We start from the raw sequence: 14,465 nt of genomic DNA on the forward strand, positions 1-14,465 counted from the left end.
ACCGAATCAGGTGAATACTATGCAATAGTTATTAGAATATGATTCCACACTCATAAGATTAATTCAACAGTGCAATAACTGTTTCAATTGTAAAACTGCAGCATTGTTTGTTAAGGTACTTAAAAAACGCTTGTTCGTGAAGGAATAGTCGTTCAAAGTCGTGAGAAAGAAAAGATTAAGGATAACCTCAGAAATTCCTCCAGAGACTCCGCAATTAATTTCTTCATGAATTCCTCCAAAGATTACTTAACATATTTCTCTAGAAATTCAGTGACTCTTCAAACGATTTCGCTATGATTTTGTCCAAGATTTCTGTTTAGGGCATTTCAAGAGTTCAAGCAATAATTTATCCACATATGTCGCCTTAGAAAATCCATCATAGAATCTTAATCTTCATTTTTCATTATCCATTTTCTTTGCCAAAACATTTAGCAGCATCATCTCGCCTAATCCATTGACTGGTTGCTCCGGTAGCTCCAAGTTCTTCAAACCGTTGACGTTCTTAGTGCATGTGTCGATGATCTTGCGCAATCCCACTGCACTATCCTTGTTCATGACTGGCAGATTGAAAATGGCATCGATGGGCTTATCGATGATTACCTGTTTGCAGTGCCGGGAATGGTAATAGTAGTAGGCTTGAATTTCGAGAAACTCACGTGGCTCTTCCCAGTACAGTAGTTTAAAAACGTGAATCTCATAAAGTAGCCTATGTTGGGTGCATACACTTTTTTGTATAGCTGAATCAAAGTAAGCTCTGCTGAAAAACCAGTTATGTTGATATCGGAACGTAAAAAGTTTTCACTTTTGTGTTTTGAGAACAACAATTGAAAACTTATTACGAATATACGAATATATATAATAATAATATACAAATTAATAGGAATCATATTTGTGGTTTGAGACCTACAAATATAATCCTAGACTAATTGAAAAGCCCAGATAGCCGTAGCGGTAAACGCGCAGCTATTCAGCAAGACCAAGCTGAGGGTCGTGGGTTCGAATCCCACCGGTCAAGGATCTTTTCGGGTTGGAAATTTTCTCGACTTCCCAGGGCATAGAGTATCTTCGTACCTGCCACACGATATACGCATGCAAAAATGGTCATTGGCATAGTAAGCTCTCAGTTAATAACTGTGGAAGTGCTCATAAGAACACTAAGCTGAGAAGCAGGCTCTGTCCCAGTGAGGACGTAACGCCAGAAAGAAGAACTAATTGAAAAGCAGGAGGAGGTGGAACTTACTCCGAGTGATAGATTTCTGAACACAATTCAACAGTCTGATGTCTGTTAAGGTGCTATTTTATAAGATATTCCCCCAACCCCCCCCCCCCCCATATAGCGATATTAGATAACTCTGTTGAAATCAAGGAGGTGGTCACTCTACGCACTTCATTCGGCACAGCTGTGCCTTCAATGCGCCAAGGTGTGCCAAACGTGCCGAACGTGCTATAATACTAGGGTGATGTGCTAGTATCCATCGTACAGTCAACTCTCTACATCTCGATGTTCTATATCTCAATATCTCTCCTTATGTCGATGATTTCTTAGGTCCCTTCATTCTGCATACAATGTCTCTCTCCACATCTCGATATCCTCCTTATCTCGATTCTCTCCATATCTCTTTGTGTTCCTGTTGACTTTTCGTTCCCAGTTTTCTCTCTGTATGTCGATATGACCAAAATCAACGGTTGCTAGACGAAATTTTTGGGATTCAAAGCAAATAAGGAACAAGCAATGACGTCTGATTGTTTATTATTTTCTTGGTAACGGAGTGTTTTCAATCTAGTATTCAATAAAAATTCGTTCTTTGTCTCAATCTCTCCCTATCTCGGTGGTCCCTTCGATATCGAGATGTGGAGAGGCGACTGTATTAAGCTTTGATCAGTGAGAACCTGCCATTTTCCCAGTATTGAAATGAATGCTGCTGATACAAACGATGCCAAACAATTCTTTCCAAAAACGGCTTTCGCATTGTACAATAAGATTCTGATAAATCTTGATCGTCTTTTTGGAAATAATGCAATGAAATCGCATTTTGCCGTTTTCTCAATCCGTCAGATTCGTCTCACAACTTATGGCGCGCTGTGATATAGTGAGTGGTCAAGATACAACATATCAACAATTTAAAATGTTTTACTTATGTCGTGTGATGGAATGAAATCTTTCACTGAAGAAGTAAGAAGGTTTTCCAAAGTGAAAATAAGGCCCCATCTTATTTTCCGCTAACCAGGATATTTATCGCAAATACGTGCTCATTTCTATATTCGACTGAAACCGAGTTGAGGCCTATTGAAAAAAAACATCAAAATTGCAATTTAGATAACAAAAAAACATTTCAACTTACTAAGTAGAAGTAAGTTATGCTACGGAGCGACTACGCTTTGTATTATTTTACACAGCGCTTGTCGCAACGGTGAACATTATCAAATTTTCTGTCAGGTTCCTGTAGACTGATGTATTTTGTATCACACTACCTAATCATACCTGCGTCAGCCTGTCTGCACTTCACTAATTATCAACAAAAACACGATTTGATTACTATTGCATAAAAAATAACGTTCAATCGCAATATTATTAAAATTGAACCAATATTTTCTTGACGACAAACTAGCGTAGCACATACCCTATGTTCATGAATGACAAGGGAATTAATAAATCACATAGGAATTTAATCGACCGCACGAATCTTCTTCTGCTATAGAGATTTCCTTGTACCTTACTAAGTGAACAAACATTTGAAAAAGGGCCCAAGAGGTCTTGAGCCTTTTTTCAGAAACGTTGCTGTTGAGCCCTTTTTAGCCCGCCCACGTAAACTAACACCACTATCAGAAAGATTGGTCTGAGCTCTTCCTGATAGTGGTATTCGTGAGCGTGATCGAATTGAATTGGGCTCAACAGCTTCTTGCAATGCCAATGTTTACCAATGTCGATGTGCTCTTTTGAAATGTTTGTCCAGATTTCACCACTTAACACTCTTTTACACTTCAATTTTCTTATTTCATCATCAATTTTGGATGATTTTCAAAAGGCCACAACTAGAAGGCCTCAACACATGTAAGAGTAAACAAAGGCGTCAACTCACTGGCCTCATCAGCGTCGGCCGGCGTCTATGGGCACAAATCAAAAGGGCTCAATAGCTTTTGGTGAAATAGAAGCCTCATTTCCTTTGACTCGTTTTTTAGCAGGATTTTTTGAATATTCATTACTATAAATCAGTTTGTTCAGCGACTTTCTGGACGATAAAATAACATACGATGCATAAATTCATAATATAAATTTGATTTTTTTTTTGACAAAACAAGATTGCGTTTTTCTCTTTTTTGGAGATTAGGCCTTTTGAATTGTTAGTCTTGAATAGAACTGAAGTAATTTAGCGAAACACAGTAGTTTTATAGCATTTTTGGTGTATAAGTGCACGAACCATAACAGCTTTCACAAAATTGCACTTGGAAAATGAATCCATGTTGCAGGTAAGTTGGAATTTCCGCCGTACTGGAATATTTTAAGTTTGATACGACGAATAATAGCGTTTGCGATGAAATAGAACGAAACCCTACATACCATATAAAATCAATGATCTGAAATTATTGAAAAGCGTTCTCAGCAAGCATTGGCATATTTAATTTACTTCTAGTTTTCCTCTTATGGGACGCTAGTTTCTCGGGATACATTTTACTTACATTTTATTTGTGAAAAAACATTAAATTTGATCAAATTTCTTCCATTAAGGTAATTATAGAACGAAGCCACACCTCAAATTTTCAAGACCGCAAGACTCGAGAACCAAACAGCGCTCCGCGTTGAAAATTTATCCCATTAGTCATCACCAGCAAACAAGTAATTTGATTGATTTTTAACGCGAACTGTTGTCGGATTCTCCAGTCTTGTGCACTTGAAAATTCAAAGTTTGGCTTCGTTTTATAATCACCTTAAGCAAAGGGGTGTTGATAAACTGCTAGCGATCGTACATTTCGTTGTCAGTTATTGATAAGACATACTTCTCATATTCATTTTTCAAGGAAACCAATATATAAAAGCTTGTTTTTAGGAATTGCATCATACATAACTTTCGGGCCAATTGTGTCCGGAATATTAAAGCACATTTTTACAAAAATGTGTCCAACGCCAACATGATATTTTATGACGCATTTTATGGTCCCGGATTTTACTGTACCTTTACAGTATCTTCTTTTTCAAATTATGCCGAACGACCATTAGCCAAACGGCATTATGTCAAATGGCATTATGCCAAACGGGGTAGACCTCAAGGAATATATTGAGTACATTGGAAGTAACTCTTATAAACGATAAATTTTAACAAGGACGATAAGTTAGTGCTGCCGAAACTACCCTCAGGGTGCCGAAGCCATAATTTACCCTAAATTGATTGGACTTTATCTACAGCCCTACAGCATAATCTCCCAAACTTGGTTTTCGGGACCCCCAACGCATCGTCAGCTCGCTTTTTGTAGTAGATGCAAAGCGAGGCGTTCTTAGGTCGAAAGATCGCGAAAGCCCAGTTTGGGAAACGATGATCTATAGGGTTTCTTAATAACAGGTATATGAAAATCATCAAGGAAAAAAGCTATATGTTTTTTGTAATGAACCGCACATGACAAATTTTTGGAGTGTAGAGTCTTTTTCAGGGCCAAAAATGGACCGAAAAGAAGCAAAACAGGAATCAAAAAACAAAACATTACCTAAGAGAAAGCCGGCTATTCGGCTCAATGGAAGTTGATCCTCAATATCAGCTTCTATACTCTAATAGCCTAGATAGCCGTGTAGTGTCGGTAGCCAAACAAAGCTAGAAATAACACTACGGATTGCCTGTTCAGTGGTATAAGTCCATCCCAAGTAACCAAGCTGCCAATGGTGTAATTTATGCATGTAAACGGTATACAGGTATGTTCCGTTTTTATCACGTTCCGATTTTGTCACACTCCGATTTTGTCACGTTCCGATTTCGTCAACATATTATTCCGTTTTTATCAACACACAAAAATTGATTTTTTTTTAATTTTCAAAATGTTCAAAACTAAATACTTATTTTGAAGCAATTAAAATGCTTTTCAATAGCCTCAGAGTTTAGTTTTTGACACCATGTTAATGTTGACCACCTTAGATGGTAAGTGTCAAGTCATATACGATTCAATAAGGTTTGGCTCCTTCTTATCCAGAAATCAATGGGAGTTTTCAAACTTAGCATGGTCTGTTGGACAAGATTGACCCATCCTTCAACAATCGAGGGTTGTTCTGACACCGTCCTAGCAACAACTGAAATTTGTGATTAGTTGAATACGTACTTAAGAGAGTTGAAAAGACCTCTTCTTTTTCATACATAACTGCCACCAAAGAATTTTCTATGTAAATTTGCCCCTATCCTTCAATTACATAAGACCATTTTGGCGGTTTTCAACTCACCTCTCCCTATGGTTCGATTTTTTGTATGAAAATAAAAAATAATTTATATGGCACGTAAGATATTTCAAAACCCCCTCCCCCCATTACCCCTCACGTGATTAATGGACGATCCTATATATGTTCAGTTCTTTTTCATAAGGGATGCCCTTGGGAATGAACTCAAGAATGTTTGGGCAACGACAAGAGACATGATCGAGTTCATTTTATTTTTGATAAGACTGCGGACCTCGTCATATTTTTGACATTGTTTTCTATCTCTCAAGCTCGACAGCTCTGCTCAAATTATAGCAAACATCCATTAATTAGATCCTGTTCTAAGGGGAAGGGGAAGAGGTCCAGCAAAACCAAGCAAAGTATTGAAACTTTGGAATCTCCATATAATAAGTTTGCATCGAGGAAGAGGGTAAAGAGCTGAAATGGCTGACAAATTGAGAAACATTCCCACGTCACGCACGTTGACATCCCAAATTTGCTGGGATCTAGATCTTTGAGCCGACATGAACTTCTTCCCCACTTGGAGACTAAAAGGTTAATTAGGAGTCGTGTACCAACAGTCTTATGCTTATTCATAAAACTTTACAAAAGTGTTTCTTACCAAAAAGTTCTAATTTGGTGATGCATGTTCTATTTTTCAGCAGCCTACTTAATGACAAAACGACGGACCACTAGTATTTAATGTTATTTTTACTTAACAAAAAACTAGAATTTTAGGTTAGTTTATTGCCAGTCTATTCGAGATCTAACGTAAAGCTAAAACGCAATGGCAGCGCTGAATTGGCGATTAGTGCATCCCTATCGGAGTTAGTAGTAATAGCTTAAAAAAGATCACCACAATCATTTTACTAATAATATCTTGACAGTTCAAAGCACAGGAAACCGTAAAAAATCATTCCAGTTTGCAAAACTTTCGCTACATAACTCAACATTTAATCGCTAATCGGGGGTGGCCAAAAATGCAAAAAATGTACCTTGGCAAAAAAGCATTCATTTGATATTATATGTTGCATGGACAACAAAACTCGCCGCAATTTTTCAAACAGACCGATAAAATGGTCGCCAGCAAACGAATCCAAGGAGGTGATTTGCCGTTGTGTTGGTAATACTGGTGAAACGTCAAATTCACAGCGGCTGGTTGACTGGGGACGATTTTGGCGACGGTTTTACCGGCGACGATTAAAAATTGTCGCGTTCGATAAGATGCAAAATTTACAATAACTGCAAAGTGTTTATAAGAACACTTAGCTGAGAAGAAGACTTTTTCTCAGTTGGGATGTAATGCCATAAAAAAGAAGAAGAAGCAGAAGGATGCGGATAAACAATAGAAAAAGAAATTGTTTCTTGTTTTGAGAAAAAAAAAACACTTCTTGTAGTTATTTTTACAAATAGGACGCAGCTTGTGATGCAAAGGACATTTATGTTATTACCGTTTTAATATTCTACATTACATTTATTGTAATTTTAATCAAGAAAATTAAAACTATTATTAATTTATTACAAAATCATATTGATTGGTAGGCGTCTGCAATCATTTTTTATTACGAACCTATAAGAACGAACAATCTAAATGCTCCTCACAGCTCCTAAACATCAATACTGTGCATTGAAAATGAATGTGAATGATAAAAATGTGTATTATTCTGACAAAATTTTAATTTTCTTTTCGAATTTGTAAAATATTTTGTCCAAGAAAATTATTCCGTTTTTGTCACGGTTCCGTTTTTGTCAACTGAAAATTGCCGATCGTGTTGATAAAAACGGAACATACCTGTATATGAATTTAGCACTATATAACTACAATTAAAGTAGATTTAGTTTTAAATAATAACTTCATTATGGTGTTAGTGGGACCTTTCCCACTCTAAATCAACTTTAATTGTAGTTATATAGTAATGCTAGTTTCATATACACCGTTTATATGCATTGCAATTGCAGCTTGAGCAGCATGATTACTTGAGTGTGAATGAAATGCCGTCCAAATTCCCAATGGAGTTCATCAAAAACTCTACCATTAACCCTTGCGTGTTATATTAGAAGAAATTCTGTAAACCCCTTTGGAAAATCTCATAGAGTAACAACTGGAAATTTTGGTTGATTACTGAAAAAATATCTAGATAAAATTTTCAAAGTAATACCTGAGAGGTAGTAACGTTTAAGTGTTTAAGGGAACAAATTGTGGATAAATTCCTCTAATATTTTTGGAAGAATATCTGGGAGAATTGGTTGAGGATTCTCTAGAAAAATTCTGAAGAGATCCCTGAATTTACTTCCGATGAACTTTCTGGAGTAACCTTCATGATAATTTCTGAAGCTTTTTCTCGTCAAATCTGAGAAGAATCAGTTGAATAGTCCCGTAACAGTCTCTGGAAGCTTTCCTAAGGCCTGTCGAATTTTGCTTTAGCATTCACTGCGAGCAGAATAAAGAAAAAAGTATCTTTAGAAACCATTTTGATTTCCATTACAAAAAGAGTTTGTTTAGAGACTTCCAATAAAATAGAAACTAAATCTCTGAAAGAGGCTTGCTACCAGCTCTGTTAGATCTAAAATCTTCTAGCGCGAGTCCCATTACGCCACCCCTTCCCCTATCCCCATAAGAATCCCAACTGCGATGTGACCCATTGTCCAAGCTGTCATCGTACCACTGTATACGTACTGCGACGTGGTATACTATCCAGCATTAACGGAAGCGCTAAAGGAGCAATTACACCGAAGCTTCAAATCAGCCGTACGATTCGTCTACAATCTTCGCCGACGTGACACCACAGCTGACATCCGTCATACGATTCTAGGCAGAAATCTCCTAGACAATTATAGACTGCGCGTCTGCTGCTTCCTACGGCGCGGATACCTTCGAGAGCTACCCCAATGCTTACTACAGCACCTCCAACCAGGAATAGACAACCGAGCACGCTCCTTCGTCTTGCCACACCATACGACGGCCAGTAGGAAAAGTGTGCTTATCAGCGGAGCTTCAACATGGAATCATTTGCCTTTAGCCCTTAGGCCACAATCGACGCTTGCAGCGTTTAAGAGAGACTTCACGTAGATTTATGGAACTAGAAATCTTACTTGTAATTGTACTGATTCCCTTTGAAATTCTCTAGACAACACCAAATTTTTCCGATTACTTTAAATTTCCTTTAAACCTTTCCTTGACCTGATCAAAAGTTTTTAACTAACAGGCTTACGTTGAATGAATGAATAAATTACAAAATTACCCAACGCAGGACTAAAGGAACTTACTTTTGAAGTGCTCGTTGGCCTGACTCTTGAGTTCTTCTGCCTTGGCCTTATTCGCGTCATTGACATGATTGGCAGCTTCCGGCGGCGTTTCCACGTTCGCAGGCGGATTCCCTCCGGTTACACCATCGTCCGGCTTTACGGCTGCTGCTGCTGTAGACATTTTCCTCCACCAGCAAAGAAAGCAGACAGAACTTGACTTCCCTCTCGCGAGTTGATCCGGAATGGCTTTTCACAAACTTAACTTCTCTTCGTTGCCGGTGGTATTGATTTTCTGCAAAAGTTGCAACAGAATCGGAACTGAACCAAACCAGTGCAGCGCAAAAGTGGTGTTTCAATGCCGAAATAAACTTTTACAAAAATTCAAGAAAAATTGCTGCACTCCGCTGTGTAATCACCGAATGTGGCTTTTTGACAGGTCCACTGCGAAGAAACACGCAAGGAAGAAAGGAAGAAAACGACAAGCAGGCGCCGAGAGGGCCGAGAGAGGAACTAAAGAAACGTCAAAGCTCTAGCGTAATGTGCCCAGTGGGGATGCACTTTCTCGTTTAGCATTGGGTCCACAGTGGGAGTCGCACTGCGGTCAAAATTCAGGACAAATAAGAAAATCAATAACACACGCGGAGACGGAATTCAACTCGATGTTGGATTGTTTCGACGCTATTCCTTAGTTGAGCCCAATTACACAATTTTGACTAAATTTCCAAGGTCCTCACTAGAGTGCCTGTAAACAAGAGTGACGTCATGTTCCAGTTTTGACAGGTCTCCTGCTCAATTGGAACGCGGATTTGTATGGAAATGACAGTTCGCCGCTGTTCCAATTTTGACATTGACGCCACTCTTATCTAGATCCACCAGAGTGGATCACTAGGTATTTTTCTTCTAGTTCTAATAGAAAACAATACTCAAATTTGGGTTGATTTAACGCAAAATTTGTTGTTTGAATTTGTTGTTTGAAACATGAGAAAAGTTGCATTTACCTCAATTTGACTTTTTGGGCCAAAGTACCGGAATTGACAGGAAAAAAGTATTGTAAATTTGATCAATCATTATAATGATTGAAATTTGATATTTTCTATAGAAAATGCAATTTGCCGAAGTTAGATTTTTCTTGAAATCTACGCAAGATACCCTACACAGCAAAAAAAGTTGTTGAATATTACATCGAAACCGCTGCAACCAAGTCATTCCCACGGTTGTGTAATATTACACAACCCGACGTACTCGAGGGCTTTTGGTGTAATAAATGCAACCGATGTAATTTGTCCGATGTAATATATTCAACGTACAGAATACGATGTAATAGATACGATGTAATATGAGAACTATGTAAACCAAGCGATTTAACGGAAAACTGGATCACAAATTATTTTCAATGGTTGATTAAATTGCTTTTTTTTTCCTTTTTCTCGAAGTTTTACTCAAATGTAAGAATTATTGAAATATTGAAATAAATTAAAGCAATTCAACCAACCATTGAACAGAATTTGATAAAATAAAATATGTTTCAAACTAAAAATAATAAATTTTGATTATTCATTACATTTTTATTTCACTAGACAAACAATGAATGATCAAACATAATGGCTGGGACGCCTATTGTAGGAGATAACCCCGAGGAATCGCATTGGACTCCTTCAGATAGCCAAAAGACGTTCATGGTACAAGATGTTCTCAGCAAACGATCGCAGAGCCCGTTGAAATGGTTCGTGCCAATCTAAAAATAAAGAAAAGAAAAACAGAAATATTATTCAATTTATACACATCTATGACGTTAGTCTTTTCCAATAATCTCTAGATCTATAGTAAATATTCAAAGTGATATTATTATGTTAAATGGAGGTTATATTTAAACACATAAAAGTAATATCAGTTCTCAAGGACTTACATTCTTTTCTTTGTTTTTGGGGAACTCTTAGGTGCAAAGCTTGTATCAAAACTCTTGCATGCATTTCGCAAGAAATTCATCTTCTAATCATCATGTTGATCCCAAAGATTCCAAGTTTATTTTTTTCTTAGGAAGCGTTCCTAAAATGTCATTAGGAATACTACTAGAGATTATACTCCAAATTAAGCAAAAATAAACAAATTAAGCAAAAATAGACAAATTAAGCAAAAATAAACAAATTAAGCAAAAATAAACAAATTAAGCAAAAAAAACACAAATTAAGCAAAAAAAATGCTTTTTGTAGAAATTTATACAATTTAAGGAATCTGTTAACATTGCTTGTAATATAGCACAGAGTATTGTCATAGACAAGCAGACGTAATACTTTAGAAATTCTAATTAACCACTCATTTACCGATCATTTCAAATTTGCTATGTTTCTAACATCACAGCCAAAGGCGCGCGCATTTTTTGTCTTCTTGTTTGGCATTTCAAACTAAAGCCATCTGAAAAAAGAGTAAGAATTTATGTGTGATCACTTTTTTTAGAAACATGGTTTCGGCTTCAAAATAACCAATAACTGAACAAAGAAATGATACATTATTTATGCGTTTTGAGTACTTCGATTATAATGTAGACTATCTGAAAAGCATATTTTTCTTGGAGTAACTTTGTAAGAAACTAACCAGATATTTTTCGAGGTCGCTCATCACTGTCAAACATTTTTAGAAATCAGCTTCCCCTAGACATTTCTAACAATTTTCAATATTTCAAGTTATTTTTAAATATTCATTAATAATTCATAAAAACAAACAAATTCAAATTCGATTTTTAACAACGATTCTAACATTTTTGGAAATTTCGGCTTTCACTGACACTTTTTCAAATATTCTAGGATCATCTAAAAGTTTTCCAGAAACTTTTGGTCTTGTTTGTTTTTTTTATCATCACTAACGAGATTTTTGGTCCTTGACTAGTTCATATCTGGACCAATCTTCCCTTCCGAAGCAAGTCGTCACTATAAATCTTACGTCATACGTGACTATCTATGAGATTCAATCTCAGGTCCTCAGCGTGAGAGACGTGTGGTCGAACCCCATGTCCGTCCATCTTGCTTGTTTGTAATACTCAGGAAATTTATCAACAGTTGTTTTTGAACTTCAACAATAATCCGATATTGTTTTTATCTACCGCAGAAATTAAAAATACAGATACTGAAATTATTGTGACTAAAAAATGCATACCCCTACAAATAAACGAAATAATAACCCTCCTCCTTCAATTTATCTTGGGATTACTCAGAGTTATTTTTAAAATTTATCATTTATCTTTCTACTGAAGATTTTTCAATTATTTTTAAAATGTTTTTTTTTCTCTGGATTTGTGGGCAGACTTCCGAGTTTTCCAGCAGCTCTCTATAAATACTTAACAAATTCTTCGTGACAAAAATTTCAGGATACTTTTTTTGTAATTCCTTCAATATTTTGTAGAATGTCTTAAGTTTTGAAGTTCTTGAGCTTTTGAATTATTTCTACAATTCCATTAGAAAAACCTTTAACATGTTTAATCAGGAGTTTTCTCAAAAATTCCTCCATGAGGTTATTTATCAATAATTTAAGAGTGATGTATGAAAAAGCTACAGGATATTCTGGCAGAATTGTTCTGTGTGTTCTGTTGTGGATTTCTTTAAGTATTTCATATTGGAATTCTTCCAAAATTTCTATACATTTTATCCTAGTAGTTTCTATTGAAATTATATCTTAAATTTCTCCATGAATTTTTACTATTAAATTCTCGCAGAAGGTTAATTGTTCCAGGGGTTACAACCGGCTTAAAATTACTGTAGATGTTACTTTTGTGAACCCTTCAGGAATGTTTTCTGCAAATATTCCAAGATTTTCTCTTAGAATCTGTAAATTAGTGCCTCTTGATTTTTTAGGAGTTCCTTACGAAGTGCTAAAAAATCTCATGAGTTTCATCAGAAGCTCCTTAGAAAATTGCTCTAATCCTCGATAGAGTTTTAGCTTACATCTTCTCAAAAGTTTTTTTTAACCCTTTATTTGGATTTTTATGGAGCTCGATGTTCAACTGCTTTTGGACTTCATCCAGTTAGAAATTTCTTAGGGTTTCTTGTGCAATTCCTACAAAATCTTCACATGATTTTTCCAAAGGTTAATGAGGTACTGCACTGTTTTGATTTTGCATGGGATTTCGACTTTTACTGGCCTTTTTGCTTACAAATTGCATGAGTTAAAGAGAGGAAGATTTTTGAGCAGAACTCTATTCAAAATTCCACTCGGAGGATTCTATGAAATTGTTCATAAACTACTTTGGGTCTTTCTTGAGGAATTCTTTCAGAATTTCTGCAAGGTTTATTTATGAACTCCTCGTTTAGTAACTTATAACATTGCCGCAGAAGTTCCATGAGGATACAAGAATTGAAAGTATCGTTTGGAAGAGAATCTCTGGAGAGAAGATTTCTCTAAAAAGTTCATTTTGAATACTTTCACATAAACGAAGAATAAAATATAATATTCTCAATATGTTATCCGGTAGAATAAGCTATTTTTTTAGGTTTTTTGGAGATAACTATAAATATTGTTGGTTTGACATTACATTACATTATTGAAAATAACTGGGCATCATAGTTCAATTCAAATTTGAAAATGAAATTCCCTGATTTTTCCTGACCTTCCAGTCGCATTCCGCGTTCCAGAAAAAAATACAGATTATTAAATTGTCGTTTCATGTTTCACAAGAAAATTAATATCTGACTAGGTATTTGTATAACATATGTATATTTTATGTCATCATTGGAAAATAATATGTGAAATGAAAAACCAAACAACAGCTTTGAATTCAGTAAAATCCATCTGACAGATAATTTTCTTGAACAATTCAAGTTAGATAAAACTAAGTATTTTACTTAATTCACATTTACTTTTCGATATCTTAATTCGTAAGAGCAATGTGAGCAGATAAGTAATCAGAAAATCCTGAAATCAGTAGGTGTACTGACCATGCCAAGCTGAAAGCTTCAAGCGCGATAGTTACATGTAAAATTTTTACAAAGAAGGGTGACCTCCCTCAGAAATAATTTCACAAATTTCAGATATAAGCCTGATTCGCTGCTGACAAGTAATTTCTCGGCCTATCTTGATGCATGGGAAATTCCTGCAAGGAAACGATCAAGAAAGCTCATTTTTCTGATCGCAGCACGCAGTTGAAAAGAAATGTCAGCTCAAACTGGAGTCGCTGTAGAAAATTTCTGCAAGGAATCAGCGAGAAATTCCTTTGGCGATTCCTGTTCAGCAGCAAATCAGGCTATAAACCACAATTTTTGACCCTTTACGCTCCCTGATTACCCTCTTTTTTATATGAGACGCTACATTATATGGTTCATCCATCACTGTGGATTAGTCCCAAGGTTCTGGATTTACTCAGGTGGCGCAGATCATTGATGCGTGCCACAAGTTCTCTCTTTTACTCTCCCGCTGTTCTTATGCAGCGCAAATAAGTACGTCACTATTGTTAAATCAATACTTGTTCAGTTAAGGTAATTATAAAACGAAGCCAAACTTTAAATTTTCAAGTGCACAAGACTGGAGAATCTGACAACAGTTCGCGTTGAAAATCAATCAAATTGCTTGCTTGGTGGTGGTGGCCAATGGGATAAATTTTCATCGTGGAGCGCTGTTTGATTCTCAAGTCTTGTGCTCTTGAAAATTTGAGATGTGGCTTCGTTCTATAATCATCTTAAGTGCTTTTAGAATTCGGACAGTTACATGACATAAGTCGGCCATTGAGATGACCACCTCTAGATTCCGATATGTTTCACTTTGAGCACAATGGATAATGTACCTAAGTAATCAATTCACCTACGACTACAAATCATCATATGAACACTTGTGTAATAATAAT

At 36.2% G+C, this 14,465-nt stretch overlaps 1 protein-coding gene across 1 annotated transcript in view; it reads right to left on the minus strand.

Moving 5' to 3' along the window:
- Positions 1 to 9,109, minus strand: part of LOC5565958 (serine/threonine-protein phosphatase 5) — a 31,076-nt gene extending 21,967 nt beyond the window's left edge. Inside the window, exon 1 of the mRNA XM_001650248.2 lies at positions 8,660 to 9,109. Within this exon, the coding sequence (XP_001650298.2) occupies positions 8,660 to 8,819 (160 nt within the window). The 5' untranslated portion in view covers positions 8,820 to 9,109. The remainder of the gene's footprint in view (positions 1 to 8,659) is intronic.
- Positions 9,110 to 14,465: the final 5,356 nt, after the last annotated feature.

Source organism: Aedes aegypti, chromosome 1, assembly GCF_002204515.2.
Source record: "Aedes aegypti strain LVP_AGWG chromosome 1, AaegL5.0 Primary Assembly, whole genome shotgun sequence".
Lineage (NCBI taxonomy): Eukaryota > Metazoa > Arthropoda > Insecta > Diptera > Culicidae > Aedes > Aedes aegypti.